This window comes from Didymosphaeria variabile (assembly GCF_027946475.1).
Source record: "Didymosphaeria variabile strain IMI 356815 chromosome Unknown scaffold_6, whole genome shotgun sequence".
Classification (NCBI taxonomy): Eukaryota; Fungi; Ascomycota; class Dothideomycetes; order Pleosporales; family Didymosphaeriaceae; genus Didymosphaeria; species Didymosphaeria variabile.
Window position 1 is genome coordinate 297,999 of NW_026611625.1, and position 19,141 is coordinate 317,139.

Below are 19,141 nucleotides of genomic sequence, written 5' to 3' on the forward strand. Positions count from 1 at the left end.
CGCGAGCGTAGCCGCTATATGCGACTTGTGTTGTATCAGTGTTGGTGTTGGCCGCTGGCGCCCAATGGCAGTTCGTATCTCGCCTATAGGATTCATCATGCATGCCAGTTTGACGCTAGTTTACTCCATGATGATCCGCATATTGGGATGGACCTGAAGCGATCGCAAGCATCATTCTCACTTTCATATGCGTCCAAAGCAGTGCTTCGCTTGACTTGGCAATGTCCGGAACGAAGAGAGGCTCTGATACATGTCGGCAGCCGGTCCTTACGTCGTCGACGCTTGATGTCGTTCACCGAAGCGAGCGCTTACTGCTAAACTAAAGTCAGCTAGATAAGTGTTAGGCGAATGGCGCTTCTTTAGTGATCCCCGAGGAGCGTACAAGGCCAACGAATGAGGATCCCTAGACCTCTACACGGTAAGCGAAAGAATATCCCGGTCTGTTCCCCGACATATCATACGGTGCCACCGAATACCACCAACGCCCACAACACGCGATGGTGACAGCCGGTCAGCACAGCTGTGGAGCTGCACTGGCTCGATGTTCAGCGAAAACGAGCCTTTGCTACCGCTCCAACATTTCCCTGCATTCCCGGTTTCCCATGCGTATCCTGCAAGGTTGCAAGCGCGACTCTCCGCATGTTGGCTCCACTCTTCATCTGTTGGGCATCGCCGCCTTCATTTGCCATCCCAGATGTCTGGTTTCCCTTGTTGATCGCCTCCAACTCTCATCTTGTCAACCATGCATACACTTCGGCTCCATGAGGTTATCGTAAGTTGGTCACTTTTGTTAGACGGTGGTTGCTTCGAAGCTGATCGTTAATGGCGTAGACAACTGCGTGGTCGCTGACCGTACTCGCGCTTTTGACGACGCTTGGTCGCTTTGCCATTCATTGGCATCGTCGCCAGCGTATAGCATGGGATGACTTGTTTAATGGGCTCGCCATGGCATTCCTGTTGGCCTTCACCGGCACGTATCAGGTATACGGACCGACGGATTATACCAAGCAGCTATACGCCATGGGTTTGATCAAAGAAGACGAAGTCATCTACAGCGATGAGTCGAGAAATGCCAAGTACAATGCTGCCAACTCTTTGCTCTTCTGGTGCGTCATCTATGCCGCCAAAGCGAGCTTTTTAGCGTTGTATTGGCACATCTTCGCCTTCTCGACCAAATTCCGCATCGCATGGGCGGTAACCACGGCGTATATCCCGACAAGCTTTGCCATCACTTTCATGTGGTCATTCTTCTTGTGCGGCAATCCCAAATACTTTCCGGATTCCCAGCGTACGTTCTCTACTGACACAGATGGGATCGTACTTACTAGACTGTAGCTCAATGCCATGATAATGCTCCAGCTATGGTCATCCCAATGTTGTCGGCTTGGTGTGCGTTAGACCTAATAGGAGATCTTCTTTGTGAGCCAGGTTTCTTCATCGTCGTAAAGTATATAATTAATCACTTTCCAGTGGCCGTACTACCTTTGGCGATGCTGAGACCTCTTCTTATGCGGACCGCTCAGAAACTCGAGCTAGCCATCATCTTCCTACTAGTAGCTGTCAACATGGTGCTTACGATTCTCCGGACCGTCTACAGCATTGATGTCAATCTCGCAAAATTTCCCGATCAAAACATCCTGTGGGTCTTTTTGCAGGCGGCCGGGTCGGTCATCGTCTGCGCGTTACCGTGCTATCGTGGTATTCTGACGCGAAAGAAACCTGATACAATGCCTAATGACGAGCTGACCTCAAGTGAGTCAGAATTTGCCGATATCTGGCAGAGATACTTAATAAGCATCGGGGAACACAAAGATGGAAGCAGGACGGAAAGGGAGAAAGATCTCGAAGCTGGCGGTATGAATGGATCTCCAGCAACGCAAACGCAGATAACAGAGATTTCGAGAGCCTGAACCAGGCTTTTGCGAAAGTTAACGAAGTAATGAATCATATAGACTTAGAATTGCATGTGCAGGGATCAATTAGGAGTTATGTAGTGCCCAATGGAAGCGTGCGTGGGATGTGATCGAACTTGCAGGCGTGCGTGTGCACATGTCCTGTTAGGCAAGTACTACTCAGGAGCGCACGTGAAGGTGGTTCGGCCCGGGGCCATGGTATGTCACCTGCATGGCACTTGCAGCAACGCACAACAGCCTTTCTTAGATTGGAGCTCTACTATCATGTACAGCAACTATATGCTCTCCCGACTTCGGAGCCTTGTGACCAGATCAGATCTTCACTTTTAGAGGAGACTCCTAAGTTGAGACTTTGAAAATCTGCATGAGGATACAAGCCGACTATCTTTCTTCTCCTGCCCAACGTTATATCGAGCATGCACTCTTCACTGGCCCCACATCATGCGCCGACTCAAAGGCACGCCCATGGAAATGGCCACCGTATGTATGGCTAGAGAAGACGTCATGGCCGCGACCATCCAACGATACAACCGTTGTACTCCATTCTGCCCCGGAAGGCAGCTCATCTACCGTATCGCCGTTCACGTACCAGTGGGTAGGTACCAGCCCCACAGCCAAACCATACTCTTCTCACGCACTAGCTCCATCATCACGATCTTGAAATGATAAATGATCGCGATGTCCTTACACGATGGCCAAATTCGTTATCTATACAGCCTAACCAGCCAGGTGTTACTTTACTTGATGGTAATATTAATAAAGCAGGAGAAAACCGTTCAGCCTCATTTAATGATTGACATGGAGCTCAAGCGCTATGAGGACCAGCAGAGAAGTGACTTTCACTGACGTGAATGCCACCTCTTCACAGACGACCTCTCTACCCTTCAATGGAAGGTTTTTCACCAGCTCAAACGACCTGTGCACCAACCAATTCGCCTCGACTACACGACTGCTAAGTACCCTAGATCGAGTGCCCCATAGCACCCTATTTCGATCACTTTCTTCTCCATCAACTACACACCCCACACAGCACTGGCAATGAAGCTCTGGCAAAAGCTACTCAAACACAACCACCCAGCGCACACCGTCCCGACCTCCGACCACCAAGAAGGCCCCCAGAGCGACCGTACCACCACCTCCCACCCTTTGGGCTCCTCCTATGAAGTCCGCACCACATCCGGCACCCCATTCAACGCCCCTCCCTCCCCAGACCCTTACACAACCCACCCACACATAACGCATTACACTTCCACACTCGCACTCTCCGGTCCGCATACCATCTGCCGCTGTGCGCTCCCCACCGCACACGGCGACGCCTTCACGCGGCGCCACCACGCCAGCTCCTCCAACGGATAGCCTTCTTCTCACCCGCCGGGCAGCCGCTTACTTGGGAGCAGGCTGCGCACGCGATGCTCGATGCGCTGGGCGTGGATTCGCGGGTTAGTCCTGGATGGCATGCAGAGGATGAGGGATTGTTAAGGAAGGTGTTTTGTGAAGAGACGGTCAGGGCGGTGAGGAGGTATCATGAGGTTTGGGTGGGGGTGAGGAGGCATGGGGTATTGAAGTATGCGGTGGAGGGAGATGTGTTTTGGTGGGGGAGGGTTAATCCGAGGGATTAGTTTTGAAGGGGTTGGTGATGGGTCTGGGGTGGGGAGGTGGTTACTGTGAATGGACCGTTCTATGGGGGTGCAATTATGAGAGAGAAGAGAAAGGAGACAAGTGGAGATTATGAGACAGGGGCAGTCGATGAGGAGGAGAAGAAGGAGAAGGAGAAGGAGAAGGAGAAGAGAAAGAGGCATGGGATGTTCTTCGCGAGCGAGGAGGGAGGCAACTGGGCTGGAAGTGATGAAAGATGGTTGTTCTGAAGCCTTCTTTTTGATCCAGAGAGCACTTTGGAAAGAGCTCGTGTATCGTCATATCTGTCGCACACTAAACACAGAGCTTCAGGAGACAGCTGGGACATGCGGTATGATTTGCGACCTCCTTATTCCTGCTATAGCAAGCGATGTCGGGATTGAACTAGGAATCGCGTGATCAGACTATTACGAAATAAATAGCTCTAAAGAAACCTTTCTCACGTGTTTCATGCGAAGTCGGAATAATTGTTAGACTCACGATGTATGAGAAGTGGAGCCTCGGGTTATCAGATCTTATCAGATCTGACGTGCCTGCCAAGCGCCCCGCTACAGACAAAGCGATGTCGCCGTCCCTCGTCCTGGCGTCAAACACGCGTGCTGATCGTGACCTCGTTATAAGACTGCTTGAATGCTACCCTCAGGCGCTGTAGCCTTTTGCCATGGTGGTCCTCGTTGACCTGGACGACCCCGACGATGCGCAGGCGCACCTGGTGCACCGCTTCCCGCCTACGCCAGCAACCAGCACAAAGGACGACGACAGCCGGCCGAATCCTAACATCAATGGATTTTCAGCTGCCCTGAGCTGTTATCCGTGAGCCTGAACCTCGCGCAGGACAAAGCTCATGTCCGTAGGAGCGACGATTGCTAACCACGCTGATGAGACAGCATTGTAAGCCAGCTCGCCCGCCAGCTCGACCTCAACACGCTGCACAGCTTGTCGCGCACCTGCCGCCAGTTCCGCGCGAACCTGCTCGAGTACCGCGACCAGCTCATCCGTCACACGCTGCACTGCGTGTATGAGGACGATGGGCCCGGTCCACGCTTGGGCTCGAGGCTGCTGGAGGCGCGGGCCAACTTCTATACGTCGCGCCAGCTGACGAGCGGACGCGTGGGCAAGTGCGCGCGGGATATGGTCGCCGAGTGCCAGCGTTGCAGCACTGTAGTTTGCAGGGTACGCCAAAGTCCTGTTTTGGAAGCAAGTCGCTGAACCATTCCAGAACTGCACCGTGAAGCCGCCGCCTACGCCCACCTTGCGAGCGCGGCACCGGCGCCTGTGTAGGACATGCACGAAAGCACCCCTTAGCCTCCTGACGACGACCAAACGCCCGCGCTCGTCTTCTGGGACGCCCTCGCCTCCGGGTACTCCCGACTTCCGAGCTTCGCTTTTCGACGACGACGACGCGCCCCGCGCTTTTACCTCCCCCGCCTTCGAACGAACGCCGTGCATATGTGATGACACGGTCTGGCTGTGCCAGCCGTGCGGCCAACACTTGAAGAATGCAGACACCATGTACGTCCGCGCCTGGACCTGGCGAACGCGATATAGCCACTACCTCGGCGGCGTAGGCACCGGCGCCGGCGAAGGCAACGAGGGCGTTGAATGCGGCCGCGGGCCCAGCTGCCTCGCTGCACGGGCCGTTGAGCACGAGGTCGACTACAATGCCGATATCGCCGAAGCGTACGGTAGTCTGGAGAGCAACTCTTCACATTCGCCAGAGCGGTGGACGGGCACGAGCTATCACACGCAAGAGATCGAGGGGATCGGTGGCGTTGTCAAGATGAAGCTCAAGAAGCAGGTCTATGTCGGCGAGTGTGTCAAGATCTACGAGGACGAGAGGGACAAGTCTATACGCTGGCTAGAACGAGAGGTCTCGGGCAAGCTAAGAAGCTGGTGCTCTTGGTGCGAGAGGGTTGTCCCGGGGGAGAAGGACAAGGCCGAGGCGCAGGGGGTGAGGCCGCCATCCAGTGGATCGAGCTCCCCTGCTTCATCGCGGTAAGAAGTGAGATATCCTCGGATAGTACATAGAGGGTTGGGTTGGCTGGTCAGTCTCCCCGCAGTACATAATATCTTTCCACGCAATCATAGAGTTTTCGATGGATCTCCATAGGTATCCCGGGTAACTGTCCCGGCCTCCCGTATCTCAATTCCAGCATCCTCAACTAATTCATACAAGGTCGTGCAAGATTTAGACACGCCCTCAGCCATCGGCTTGCCCCTACTTATCGTTGAGGACCTACACATGACCAAGATTGTTTTTATACTGTAATGGCGTGAGATTCCATGGACTTTCCTTTTTTCCTCTTTGTACCTTTCTGAGCGCCTCCGTCCCCAATTTCAGATACTGACCCGCACCACAGACGCAGTCAACTTCGCCGCAACCAAAGTACATCCTACTCGAAAGCCATCCTAATCTTAAGCAAATCCTTCTCCACTATCTCTTCCCTCCTCCTCCAACCCCTCCATATCCCACGTCGCAGTCACAAACCTTCCCCCCAGCCACTCCCTCCTCTCCCGACAAAGCCAAACCAAAGTATCCGCCGGCAAGTCCACCGTCTCCGTCAAATACCCCATCATATACTCCGGCATCTTCCGCGCTAATTCCGTGACTACGCCTCCCGGGTTCAGCGCAATGGCAATAAGACCTTGCGCAGCGTACTCCGCATCCAGAAACTCTGTCAGCCTAATCAGAGCGAGTTTGGAGGCCTGGTAGGCAGATGCACCGGGGATGACGACGTGCGCGCCGGAACTGGATATGTTGATTATGGTCTTGAGGGTTGAGGCAAGGAGGAGGGGGAGGAAGGCGCGCGTGACGAGGTATGTCCCGTTGATGTTTGTTTCCCAGGTCATCCAGTAGGCGAGGGGGTCGGTGTCTCCGATATTTTGAAATTGCATTAGGTAGCCTGCGTTGTTGATGAGGATGTCGAGGGTGCCGAAGGCTTTCTTCACTTCGGCTGCGGCTGCTTGGACCTGCGAGGGGGAGGAGATGTCGAGGGCTAGAGTGAGGATTGTGAGGGGTGTTTGAGAGGGCGATGCGTGTTCGACTGCTTGTTTTGCGGAGGAGAGGGAGGAGCGGGCGGCGAGGGCGATGTGCGAACAGCCGGCTTTGGCGAAGTGGATGGCTGTTTGGAGGCCGATTCCGCGGGAGGCGCCTGTGATTAGGACGGACTTTCCGGAGAGAGTTTCATGGGTGTAGGTGGAGATGAATGGGTATGTGTCGGTGACTGGCGTGACGAATGGTGCTCCGTGAGTGAACCAGTGGTCGTTGGTTTTCATTTTGGGTCTGGAAGAAGATCGTCACAAATGTTTAGGGGTGTTGAACCTTGGGAGAGATCGAAGGTAAGTCGGAGGATGATATTATCAGTTGCTTCGTTCGTGAACAATGGCTCGTAACGTGGTAAACGAGGCTGACCCGTACGTGTTCGGGCAGCTGGCAGTATCATACGAGAGCTTCTGTGATTGAGACTACTTACTTCTCATTGGTGGAGAGAACCCAATGGGTTGAGGGCTGCTAAGTTATCCCTGCTTGCCTTCGTACCCTTATTTGCCGGGTTGTGAGCATACAGGACTGACTGCAGATGGATCAAAGCCCAATACAGAAGACAAGCGCGGCAGCCTGTACAAATATGATATGTATATGCAACCCCTCTTCCCCATGTCTCGGCAAACTCAGAGACCCTCCATCGATCCGAAAACATGTTAATTCGACTTGAGTCCGACAGATATGTTACTGAACTAGAATTACAAGAACGTCATCGCTAATTGTCGTCTAAACCATCGCAACATGACATCGCGCTCAAGGCCCAACAGGAATCCCCATCGTTAGCAGTCCACCCCAGTTCGATATCGTGCCCACCACCCCATTCGCCTTCTTCTTAAGCTCTCGTGCCCGCTCCTCCCTCGCAAACACGCACACCGCTGTCAATATGCACAAGCCGCACCAGTCCATATCGGCAGCAACTCTCGCATCATACACCTCCAGCACACCAAACTCATTCATGTTCTGCCCACCGCCAAAGCGCGCAAGCACGGCATCGGTAGCTGAGTCAACGAGCTTGAGACGCCGCGCCGAGTCAGTGAGAGAACTGTGATCGTGCTCCCACTTGGACGTCGTGTTCAGAGGGGGAACAGCGAGCGTGTAAGATGTTTTCTCTATGCCTGCGGGCACGGTCAGCACAGGCACGGCACAAGGAGTGTTAATAGAGGCGTGCCTTTTAACACGCCGGTGCTCTTTTCCAGCTTGATGTCCTGCCCATACGCGTCGAAAGTGACTTTCGTGAACTTTGCTGAACTTGTCTGGATCAGACAGCTTCCCACGACGTCGGCATGTTGCTGGTATGTTGCGTTGAGCGAGCGGTGGATTGCGACTTCGATAGTGTCGCGCCAGGACTTCTTGCTCGCGATTGTGATGGAGTAGGCGTAGGCATTGGGCGAGGAGGATGTGACTGTGAGTTTGCCCGCGAGGTTCTGGTTGATGGTGTATGTGACGAGGGGATCGTGCGAAATGGCAACAGCTTCTTTTGACTTTTTGAAGAGACCCATTGCTTTTGTGTGTTAAATTGTCGTTTCGTCTGCTAACGAATGGTTATGTCAAGTTAAGAATAATGTCTTGGTGTTCCTGTAGCGGAAAGCTTGATTCAACTCAAGGTATCGTTCACTGCGCACGAAGACGGCATGATGCACTTAAGTGCACTTGGCAATATGACGCAGGAAGTTAGCTGAGCTGTCATTGCGACATGAACAGCTAGGGTCTGAGCTGGGTTTCAGGCTGGCGCTTCGCAGCTCGTTACTGTGATAAGAAATGCTGCTGGGAAATGATGGGCAGAGATGAGGTCATCGCGAGTGATCAGACCAGAATCCCTGTACCAGGCCCGTGCATGCTCATGTCTGACAAGGTAAGCTGGCTCAAAAGAGTGTACTTGATGCGAGGAATAACACGATGTTACTGTAAATTTGCACTTGCGGCGAGACATGTTGCAATCTGACAAGTCCTTCAATCGAATCGGACATAGTCGGGATGGGTATAGATAGCACTTTTCAAGGCTCCTTTCTGTAACCCTACGAGACCATGCTTCGACACACACAATCACCCTTGAGCGGTCAACTATCCCTGCACTTTACATCTCCCCCCTCATACTCTACATGCCCTTCGCTATGCAATACTCTCGAGGCCCGTCCCACCTCCGCCCCAACACGATGGCGCTTATCGCTTGAAGCGCAACATCTTCCTAAATCCTCTCTGCTCGACCTCTCTCCTCGCCGCTCCATCTACAAACTCACCACCATTGCCATCCCTCGACATACCGTCCCCAAACAGGCGTAGCAACATCACCATTGTCCCTGCAGCGAGAATACTTCCACAAAGTATCCCAATCATGACAAGATTACTCTTGCGGTACTTGTGTGGGCCCTTCGCATCCTCAGGCCATCCAGTGTACAACGCGTAAGTAGTGAGGATGGACCCAAGGTTACCCAGTCCGGACACGAGGGCAGATGCGGCGGCGACACCGACTTCGCCGTGGCGCGGCTGGAAGATTTCGTTCGTCCAGGTCATGCAGATGGGCACCGTGGGACCAAGGCCAAAGCCAACCTGGTCATTGTGGTAAGCCACGAGTCGGAGAGGTGCAACGGGCGAAGATACATACGAGAAGCAGCCCACCGTAGCGGGTCCAGGATTTAGCACCGCCTCCGAAAGTGGTCATGAGGAGTCCACCAATCTGAATGAGCACTGCGAAGCTGAAAAAGGCGGCGCGGTGATGATGGAACCGGTCTGACAGTGGGGTGAAGATTAGGATAGCGATGAGATCCATCTAGGCAGTGTTAGTCTTCATGCAGAGTGTAGCGGTCCAATAGAGAAATATACAATCCAGATGGGAGCGGTCAGCAGCGAAAGGTCAATGCCTGAAAGATCAGGATTGATGCCGCGAATAATGACTGAAGCATACGCTTGCGTTCCAATACCGACTCCCACGACACCAAAGTACATGACGACCAAAGGCCATAAACGCCAGTCGATGACAACATGCCAGAGGTCCTTCATGGTCCACACCTTGCGGCGGTACACGCGAGTCAAATCTTCGTAATGGATTCGCGCATCCTCCCCAGTTAGGGCAGGTTTGCTGTCAGGTATCCATTTGCGCCAACCTGATTTCTCGCGGACTTCACCTGGGGCTAGAGGGCGATCTGGAAGCCACCAGAGGAGCGAGATACCAACAAGAGTTCCAATGATACCGTAGAGCAGGAACATCCACTGAAAGCCTACGAGGCCGCCCAAGCCGTCCATCTCTTGAAAGCCGGCAGAGACAAGACCGACTACAGCGGCAGACACTTGGGAGGCGGTGAAGTAGCGACCAATACGCTTACCAGTCCTTGATGGTGGGTAGAATAGCGTGAGGTAGTACGACATGCCAGGCCACATGCCTGCAATGACTATACCAAGCAAGAGGCGAAGAAGGCTACAAAGGTGTCAGCTGCAATGCTATATCAGATCTCTGGAACAAGAAAACGCACTAGAAGCTCCACGCCGCTTTCATACCAGTCAGGCCAATGCCAATGATGCCGACTCCGGTAACTATCCTGCTCATCCAGACATGAGGGCTTGCTCTAGACATGACCAAGTTCGAAGGCATATCGAAGATAACGTAACAGACATAGAACAAGGCCAAACCAGTCGAGACTTGCTTGGGTGTCAAGTTAAGCTCTGAAGCGAGATCATGACCTTGTCCAATGTTCATCGTCTGTGCCAGCCCTACATTAGACCGGATGGCGGAGCAAAGGAAGTAGAGGATCCAGAAAGCTGGGCGAGGTTAGAGATCAGGTAGTAAGATAGAATTGGTAAGAAGAGTAATACCTGGCAATATCCGTCGATCGAGCTTACTGCACCCTGTCAGATCCTGTGCTGAGTAGAGGGAACCTCAACACACCTATACACCTTCTCGATACGATCAATGTTGATGGGCTCTCGTCCTACTTCAACATCTTGCTCCTCAGAGTCACTGGGTTTTGGTGCAGGTCCTGCCGACTCGGCTACCTCTTTCTCCCCGGGTCCCCGCCTGGTCGCATCTGCAGACATGTTGGAGTTGGCTCGCAAAACCAAAATACAATCCGATGAGTCGTAGGAAGCGGCAGGAAAAGACCGAGGCTTTAGAGCTTTGAGATTTATTTGACAGAATAGCCGATGCCGGCCTAACCAAGCATATCGTGGTACTAGTGGTCGCCGAGGTGTTCATTCGCTTTACAAACTTTTACAAGTAAGCTCTGGTGGGGCTGCGCTAGTGGTGGTTTGGGACATGATCGTGTTGGCTGTAGCTGTTTAAGACGGATACTATCGGGCCCTGCAAATTGCGGAAGAGCTTGCGAGTGGTTCGTGTGTCATGATGGGGGAGGACATGCGAGATCTAGCAAAGGTGCTTCATTGAGCAGGTTTCGTACAGTTTGAGGTGTAAGCCTACCTACCATAAAACGTGCATTAAATGTTTCTTGTAGCACAGAAATCGAGAAAGCTAGGTGGAGCTTGGACCACCAAAATTGTCGACGAAGTCGTCATTGACCGAGAGCTCCAAGCTTTCTCTCAAGTCATCACTGCGCACCATTGAGACACGCTGTCTACTCCCAGCCTTTGTTTGCGTGTAATTCCTTGCTCTGCAGAATGTTTTACCGCCCCGCGTTCCGAAGCGTGCGCCTGTCTGCCTCAGCTACACCTACCCTCCGGCTGCGCGCCTCCAGAGCTCTCTCGACCCTCCCTTCAAATCCTCACGTCTACGTCTTTAAGCATCCGCTCGACTCCTCGCGCTCAGTCCTCACTCTCCTTCCTACGCAGCCACCGAACGTAGACCTCTCATTGGGAACAACCACATCCGTCCCGCCTGTCCCAGACTCGTTCTCGGAGAACCGGCACTTCCATCCGATCCTGCAATCCGTCCTCGCTACACACGCAGTGGATGACCCTTCAGTCAAGCAACAGGCCGCTGCCTTTGCCGGCCCGGGTGGCTTCAACCTGGGCAGCAACAAGGGCGGCGGGGACGGTGCCGGCGGCGCCAACCGTCAAGCAGGCATGGGCGGCGCGAACAAGGGTGGCTGGATTCACGTCAGCGATGAGCGGAATCCACCGGACTGGGGTAGGATCGCGTGGCCCGAGGATATATTTGGCAGTGTCGAGGTCGACGGCAATGGGTCCTTGGTGGGAAATTGGCAGAACAGTGGAACATACAGGATTGTTACGAGGGAGGGAATGTGAGTACTCATCTCTCCTACGTGAAGCAGAACGCGGTGAAATCTGCGTATAAAAGGGCTTTGCTGACACGGGCTTAACAGACTGGGACTCACGCCCTACCTGAGAGAAAAGCTCGTCCAGCGATTGAAGGAACTCGAAAGCGAGATCAAGCAGCGCGATTAGGCCGATATTGAACACTCCGTACGAACTTTTGCCTAAGCATCCCGTCGGCGCGGACATTACTCGCCGAGGATCACTCATACCGTTACCACTCCACGCAGCTTGCACCTGCTTTGCATCCTTCCCCACAAATGGAGTCGTGCTCTTATACTGAAAATAAGTAAGGCGCGGAACAACGACGGAAAAAAAAAATGCTCATCATCCAATACCACCTTCCTTCTCTACCATGCCATCAATCCACGGCAAGATTATCCACATTCCATTGCCTAATCTTGTCGAAATCACGGCATTTCTGATGCGGTGAGAAGTCAAACGACTCGCCCACGGGAGCCGTCTCGTCGTATCTACACCACGCCTCTGTCAGCGTTAGCCATCCGAGCAAGTCCCGGGAGGTGCTTACACGATGAAATACGGCGTCACGTCTATATGGCACATCATATCCTGTCTCAGCACATCAATACAATGATCGAGATGCGTGCGGATCAGGTTATCGGATAGGCCCTGAAAATGCTCGGGCAGTGCGCCGTCGCGCGCCATGTAGTGCTCTTTGTAGGACCACATGCGCAGCCAATCCTAGTTGTTTCGATCAGACAATTGTGCGTACGGCTAGAGAGAGGGTGAGGGGAATACCAGGCAGTGCAGCTGGTGCATGCCCCAGAATAAGGCTGCGCCGCCGCCTTTGGATGTGCGTACTATGCTGGGGTCTGCGGTGCGGTTCATGCGTGGCCACGCGGATTCAGGGACGTCAAATTCGCGGTCTTGGTCTGTTTTAGCCTGGATGATATTGAACAGGGGAGATATGGTGGGCTCACAGTCCCAGAGCTTCAGCCATTGCTCATCAAGCTCAGGTGTGGGTTTTCCGCGATAGGCTGATGCTTGGCGGAAGAGTCCGCTGTAATCTTCTTCGTGGTACTCGATCGCCTCGAATGCGGGTGCTGGCTTTTCATATTAGGAGCGAGGTCGTATTGGGGGTGTTAGTGGGAGACTTACACCATGTGTATAGCTGCTTGACGCACTGGGAGTCCGTCACTGGGCGCTTGTACGCGATAATGACGAGAACTATCGAAGATAAGAACAAGAGTACATTTACGATGGAGAAGATTGAGTAGACGCGATTCGGCGGTGGAGGCTGCGCTGCGTCTAAAGACGTCTTTGTTGATTCGGAAGGGTCGTCGTGGATCCTGGAATAGACCGTCTGCCTATTGAGTGACCTTTGAAGGTCTCTGGCCCATTCTTTGACAGACATGCTTGACGCAAGGTTGGTCAAGAATTGAGTGAAGACAATGACTGAATGTGCGATGACGGAATTTCGGCATGCTCGATTGAGCCTCTCTCGTCCAGGATAATGGAATGACCCGAACATGGTGGCAATTCTCCAGCAAGTCAGTTGCTTTGGGCTAATGCCATCGCCTAGAATCATATCCCGGTAGCATGACAGCAAGATGGGTGGCGGGCGTATGCTGACAACATCGCCTTGAATCAGGCCCCCCTACTTGTAGATTGTAACTCTACACCGTAAACAGCAGGTGAGCATGATAGCTTAGGGTGCCATACCCACTCGCGTACAGAACACAGAGCAATTAGGCACGCGCAGGCTGTCACTACCCTCTTGGCATGAGGGTTGCGGGGAGTCCCATATGCTGTTCGTTGGTGGATAGAAATCGGTACGGTAGGTGCTGTGATGCGTAGCGCAAGACTAACAATTTGTAGACTAGTGTATGCTTAACCAAAGCTTCTGCAAGCTTCGCTGCTATCTCTATGGATCATCGGAGCTTCAAGATATTCAAGCCGTTAGTTGATGGGTTGCAGTACAGAGTCACTGCAATTGGAGGCGTTCTCTAAAGTTTCTGGTTTGATACCGCATGTCACTGCACCGCTGCCCCTACGCACCACTGCCACTTTCTACCAGGGGTATGTCTGACGGTATATTTCCCCCGATGACTGTGCTATCAATCAACCCGCCACCTCGGTATATATCTATGCAAGGCGGTTGCTCGCATATCACCGGACGTTGACGTAGGACCGGTATATTGATCGTCTCGATACCATTGATTTCGTTGGCCTATTGGATGTAGAACCTGGCAGCAGCCTAGAAAGACATGCGACGAGGTTCTGACCTGCTACTTCAGGTTACATCTTATGCATTGGTTACACGGCAGGAATCTTCGTGCTTGGAAGCTGATTGGGGCGGGCTCAGACTCAAGGTCCTCTGTGAGCCTGCAAGCTAAGGAATTTAGGTAAACTTCCCAGAGTAGATTGCTTTCTGGAGGTCTCATTCCAGTCGCATGCATACACCCTACCGTCGGTTACAGCGGCGATCGCAGTGACCAAGAGGCAAGCAACAGTAAGCTTCTTAATACACGGAGGATAAAGACACCTTCTGCCTGCGACATCCACAACTACACCTTCACAATACACAGTCACTCATCAAACATCCTGTCACTCCATCTTCGACCTCGGCAACAACAATGAAAGGCTTTGTACAGATCCTAGCCGGAGCGGCAGCTCTGAGCACTGCCCTTGCTGCCCCCATAGGCGGTGAGTGATACCACCTGCTTTGGCTGACGCCCATCAACTGACGACATGTAGCTACCGAGGGAAAGCGCGACCTCCCCATTCATATCAAGCCCAACATCAAGTCTGTGGGTGTGTACGCCGCCGACGTGGGTACCGATGCCGACAAGCGCGATCTGCCCATTCATATCAAGCCTTACATCAAGTCAGTGGGCGTTTATGCAGCTGACGAGGAGGACGTTGAGAAGAAGCGCGATCTACCTATTCACATTAAGCCGTACATCAAATCTGTGGGCGTTTATGCTGCTGATGTCGAAGAAGACGAGAAGCGCGATCTACCCATCCACATTAAGCCGAACATCAAGGCCGTGGGTGTTTACGCCGCCGACGAGCCCACCGCAGAAGATTAAATAGCTTTTATTTCCCCTCAAACCCAATGCAAAAGTAATTGCTATGCTAGCCCCCCATCCCCCTTGCTACTCAACGACCCTCCCAAAAGCAAAGCCCCTCACTCCGCTACTAATCCACACGCCCTCCCCACCTCAATCGTACTCACACTAATCGGCTCCTCCATACAAAATCCCTTCTTCAGCGCCCACCTCCTCGACGTGCCCCTCTGCCCTCCCGCGCCCACCTTCGCACTCCGCACACTGTGCCCCACCGCCCTGCAAACGGCACCCGCAACTCGCCCTCGTCGAGATTTGCACTTTCGCCTTGTGCTTCTTTGAGTGTCTGGGCGGTGAACTCTCCTGCGGGGACGCCGACTGGGGCGTTACCCAGCGGCCGCCGCGGAAGAGGTAGATGGTGGTGAGGGTGCCTTCTGTGAGCTCGTGGGTGGAGTTGTAGAGGAGGACTTCTGAGTAGGGGGCGCCGGCGGGGTTTAAAGGGAGGCCCGGGAGCGGGCGGCGTCATATTGCTCTCTTACGGTTGTCTTTAATAGGGTGAAGGCGGAGGTAGGGGTAGGCTGCGTGTCGAGGCGGAGGTGGTATTCCGGTGGAGTCTGAGGGTCTTCTGGTGAGGTTGAGGAAGCGCGTCCGCAGGGCCAAGGGTGAGGGCGCCGCCTGTTAAAGGTGAGGGCTGGAAGGGCTGCGGATTGGGGTTTGCAGGATGGGGTGCGGGTTGCTTTCTGGGTGGGTCGAAGGATGCGGGGTAGAGGGTTGAGAGGGGACGGGAGGGATGGGAGCAAAGTCGATGGTCATGTTTGCTGCTTTGTCGAAGAGGATACGCATCTGGTGCGTCTCAGTTTGTGGGGCTCACTATGCGGTTATCGTGGGCGTACTTTGAGTGGTCCATCTTTTCCTCCTTGGTGCAGATAATCTGCTACTTCCTGTAATAACTCTTGATGGAGTGATACGCCATCTTCGAGCCTTTTGGCCACGGCGTGAAAGTCAAAATGCTGAGCGGCTTCTAGCATGCGGTCGCGGTGGTAGATGAGCATGTAAAATGGAGAGGGTGAGACATAGTTCAAGATGGGAAGAGAGTTTTCGGCCGATCTGAGGAGTAGAGGGTCATAGCGGATGGAAGTGAAGAGGTGAAAAGAGGGAACAGACGCCATAGTGGTTTAGATGTGGCAGTGACTCGAAGAGTGGGACTTGAAATCTGGAGATGGCCAACGCAGTAAGTAGAAGATGATTCGCTGAGAGTTTGACGTTAGCGGATCAAGATGGCCCGAAAGCGCGACATCGTGTAAAGTCCCCAGTCATCAAACGATGGCCAACTGGAGGACTTGGAGGTCGGCGCGTGTGCGAGCGGTATATCGATGCCGCAGAACTTGCTCGGAACAAGAAACAAATCACGTGATCATGAATGCACCTGGGCACCTGGGCACCTGGGCACCGGCACCCGGACGCTCAGATGCTGAATACTGCGCATCGGTCGCGTCCTCCCCCAATTGTGCCTTAGGTAAACCAACGTACTGTGCAGACGATCGATATTATTGAAATGATTCCTTAACGTATGCGTATGGAAGGAACGACGCGATGCAGATAGCCTTGGTCCTTGAGTTGCACTTCCCCAGTGATAGGACGTGGGCCACAATTTCAACAGGTGCACATAAACCCATCCTGAACAACTTATTGTGGCAGCACTCGACATTTGCTGAACTGCTGTTGCAGACAGAGACCGGGTATTGTGAAGCTGCTGGCGCGTGGATTGGATGACGTGTGTTGGTCTGAGCTCCCTAAACTTCAAATGTTCTCTGACCCTGAGCTTCAGCTTGCGGCCATCACTTTTCATCGCCACCAACACCAAACATTGGCCGCGTACGGTCTCTCCTAACTTCATCTTTTCTCATTAATACTTTTTGAGGCCACCCTTAGTAATTGCAGCCATTCCCAGCTGCCAGCCTCCGCGCATTCGCTTGCTCCCATCCGAGTCGCAATATGTCGGCCAACCCAGCAGCTCCGGTCGGACCAGGCCCTTTTCCAGTCACGCTTCCGCCAGCAGGCTCAAGCTCCTTATGGGACCGCGTATCCTCATGGGCTTCCGAACACAAAGGTGTCGTCTACACAGTTGCGGGTCTCACACTTGTTGTCAGCGCCGGAGGCGTGATCTACTACCTATCAGACGATAAGAAGGATACGGGCTCGCCATCACCGTCTTCGAACAAGAAAAAGACTAAGCGGGACAAGAGACGGGCCAAGGAACGCGCCGAAAAGGAAGCGGCAAAGGAGCAAGAAGAAGTCGCAGCTGAACCGAAGAAGGCAAGCGTCGCGCCTGCCATCGAGGATGAGCTCCCTCATGTGGACGAGAGCACTGTTGGGTCGCTCTCTGAAGAGGTACGTGGGTGAATGGAGATCTTCAGCGCGTGTTGCTTTATGGTGTCCGGGCCCATTATACCATAATTTGCAGCCTGTATAACCTTGGCTGCTGCATCATACAACCTGTCCCCAGCCGGTGTGACTGGATTTCTGCTGACAATTAGCAGGAGCGCAAAGAATACGCTGCCAAGCTTAAGGCCGCAGGTAACAAGGCATACGGCTCCAAGGATTACAACCGCGCCATAGACCTGTACGGACAGGCGCTTCTTTGCAAGCAAGACCCTGTCTTCTATTCCAACCGCGCTGCTTGCTGGAATGCCATGAGCAATTGGGACAAGGTCATTGAGGATACCACCGCTGCCATCAACCTTGACAATGAATATGTCAAGGCGCTCAACCGGCGCGCAAACGCGTACGAACAGGTCGATCGCAACAGTGAAGCTCTCCTCGATTATACTGCTAGCTGTATCATCGATGGCTTCCGCAACGAGAGCAGCGCCCAGAGCGTCGAGCGTCTGCTCAAGAAGGTCGCTGAGGTATGGACGCCCTGTTTCCCAAGCTCCACAATGCGGAGGCTGACACCTATACAGACAAAGGGTAAGGCTATCCTTGCGCAGAAGGAGAAGAAGCTTCCGAGTCCCACGTTCGTCACAAACTATCTCCAGAGCTTCCGGCCGAAGCCTCCACCATACGGTCTCGACGATGATGCAGAGCTGGACGAGGAGAGCAACAAGGGTCAACTCAGGAAAGGTCTTCGTGCCATGAGCACCAAGACCGCCGAAGGATATGCTGAAGCTGCAGCTGCGTTTGAGAAGGCGCTTGAGCTTGGTGATCTTGGAGAACACGAGTCTTTTGCATATAACATGCGTGGTACTTTCAGGTACCTCAAGGGCGACAACGAGGATGCGCTCAAGGATATGGATAAGAGCGTCGAGCTCCAGCAGTCACTTACTCAGAGCTTTATCAAGCGTGCCAGCATGCACTTGGAACTCGGTAAGTGTCCCTCATCGTGGCTTCTCTGGATCAGGCTAACCATTAAATTTCGCAGCAAACCCTGCCGCTGCCGAAGCTGATTTCGAAGCCGCACTCGCACAGAACAAGGACGACCCTGATATCTACTATCACCGTGCACAGCTACACTTTATCAAGGCCGAATTTGGCGAGGCTGCTAAGGACTACCAGAAGTCTATTGACCTGGACAAGGACTTCATCTTCTCGCACATACAACTCGGTGTCACCCAATACAAGATGGGTAGCATCGCTTCCTCTATGGCAACATTCCGTCGCTGCATGAAGAACTTCCCACAGGTGCCGGATGTGTACAACTACTACGGCGAGCTTCTTCTCGATCAGCAGAAGTACCAGGAAGCCATTGAGAAGTTTGATACGGCTGTGGAAATGGAGCAACAGAACAAACCCCTGTTCATCAACGTCCTCCCGCTAATCAACAAGGCGCTCGCACTTTTCCAGTGGAAGAACGACTTCGCCGAGGCAGAGCAGCTCTGCCAGAAGGCATTGATCATCGATCCAGAGTGCGACATCGCCGTCGCAACCATGGCTCAACTGCTTTTGCAGCAAGGGAAGGTCACAGAGGCGCTCAAGTACTTTGAGCGGGCTGCGGAGCTATCCCGGACAGAGGGCGAGATAGTAAATGCCCTCAGTTATGCGGAGGCCACTCGGACACAATTAGAGGTATGTTCCATAATCAGCCGATCCTCAATCACTGTGCTATCTAGCGCTCGTAACACTGGATGTCGAGGCCTTCCATGGCAGCATTACTTGCATAGGACATACGCTAATGATACACAGGTCCAAGAGAAGTACCCTAGACTCGCCTCAAGGCTAGGACAGATGGGCGCAGGATTGGGCGCAGGCATGCGGTAAATCCCGCGTGACTGTTCCCTTGTCCCTCCATCTATATCAAATTT

At 53.3% G+C, this 19,141-nt stretch overlaps 9 protein-coding genes across 9 annotated transcripts; 5 read left to right on the forward strand and 4 right to left on the reverse strand.

Annotated features, from left to right (window-relative positions):
- Positions 1-945: 945 nt before the first annotated feature.
- On the forward strand, positions 946-1,910 carry N0V89_008036 (uncharacterized protein; the record flags this gene model as incomplete). Its single annotated transcript, XM_056216795.1, has 2 exons — positions 946-1,288; positions 1,471-1,910. The coding sequence occupies 2 exons, from the start codon at positions 946-948 to the stop codon at positions 1,908-1,910; spliced, it is 783 nt and encodes a 260-aa protein (XP_056068351.1).
- A 2,299-nt stretch (positions 1,911-4,209) lies between these two features.
- N0V89_008037 (uncharacterized protein) lies at positions 4,210-5,547 on the forward strand (the record flags this gene model as incomplete). Its single annotated transcript, XM_056216796.1, has 3 exons — positions 4,210-4,361; positions 4,436-4,721; positions 4,768-5,547. 3 exons carry the CDS (start codon positions 4,210-4,212, stop codon positions 5,545-5,547), a joined length of 1,218 nt encoding a protein of 405 aa, XP_056068352.1.
- A 416-nt stretch (positions 5,548-5,963) lies between these two features.
- N0V89_008038 (uncharacterized protein) lies at positions 5,964-6,824 on the reverse strand (the record flags this gene model as incomplete). The annotated part of the gene is made up of 1 exon (XM_056216797.1): positions 5,964-6,824. One exon carries the CDS (start codon positions 6,822-6,824, stop codon positions 5,964-5,966), a length of 861 nt encoding a protein of 286 aa, XP_056068353.1.
- An 894-nt stretch (positions 6,825-7,718) lies between these two features.
- N0V89_008039 (uncharacterized protein) lies at positions 7,719-8,090 on the reverse strand (the record flags this gene model as incomplete). Its single annotated transcript, XM_056216798.1, has 1 exon — positions 7,719-8,090. One exon carries the CDS (start codon positions 8,088-8,090, stop codon positions 7,719-7,721), a length of 372 nt encoding a protein of 123 aa, XP_056068354.1.
- A 661-nt stretch (positions 8,091-8,751) lies between these two features.
- On the reverse strand, positions 8,752-10,620 carry N0V89_008040 (uncharacterized protein; the record flags this gene model as incomplete). Its single annotated transcript, XM_056216799.1, has 6 exons — positions 8,752-9,138; positions 9,194-9,358; positions 9,412-10,003; positions 10,059-10,344; positions 10,399-10,424; positions 10,472-10,620. The coding sequence occupies 6 exons, from the start codon at positions 10,618-10,620 to the stop codon at positions 8,752-8,754; spliced, it is 1,605 nt and encodes a 534-aa protein (XP_056068355.1).
- Positions 10,621-11,196: 576 nt separating this feature from the next.
- N0V89_008041 (uncharacterized protein) lies at positions 11,197-11,943 on the forward strand (the record flags this gene model as incomplete). Its single annotated transcript, XM_056216800.1, has 2 exons — positions 11,197-11,780; positions 11,862-11,943. The coding sequence occupies 2 exons, from the start codon at positions 11,197-11,199 to the stop codon at positions 11,941-11,943; spliced, it is 666 nt and encodes a 221-aa protein (XP_056068356.1).
- Positions 11,944-12,546: 603 nt separating this feature from the next.
- N0V89_008042 (uncharacterized protein) lies at positions 12,547-13,186 on the reverse strand (the record flags this gene model as incomplete). Its single annotated transcript, XM_056216801.1, has 2 exons — positions 12,547-12,875; positions 12,931-13,186. 2 exons carry the CDS (start codon positions 13,184-13,186, stop codon positions 12,547-12,549), a joined length of 585 nt encoding a protein of 194 aa, XP_056068357.1.
- Positions 13,187-14,408: 1,222 nt separating this feature from the next.
- On the forward strand, positions 14,409-14,864 carry N0V89_008043 (uncharacterized protein; the record flags this gene model as incomplete). The annotated part of the gene is made up of 2 exons (XM_056216802.1): positions 14,409-14,478; positions 14,530-14,864. The coding sequence occupies 2 exons, from the start codon at positions 14,409-14,411 to the stop codon at positions 14,862-14,864; spliced, it is 405 nt and encodes a 134-aa protein (XP_056068358.1).
- Positions 14,865-16,835: 1,971 nt separating this feature from the next.
- Positions 16,836-19,097, forward strand: TOM70 (TOM (translocase of outer membrane) complex component; the record flags this gene model as incomplete). Its single annotated transcript, XM_056216803.1, has 5 exons — positions 16,836-17,231; positions 17,381-17,749; positions 17,804-18,206; positions 18,262-18,905; positions 19,023-19,097. The coding sequence occupies 5 exons, from the start codon at positions 16,836-16,838 to the stop codon at positions 19,095-19,097; spliced, it is 1,887 nt and encodes a 628-aa protein (XP_056068359.1).
- Between the last annotated feature and the right edge of the window lie 44 nt (positions 19,098-19,141).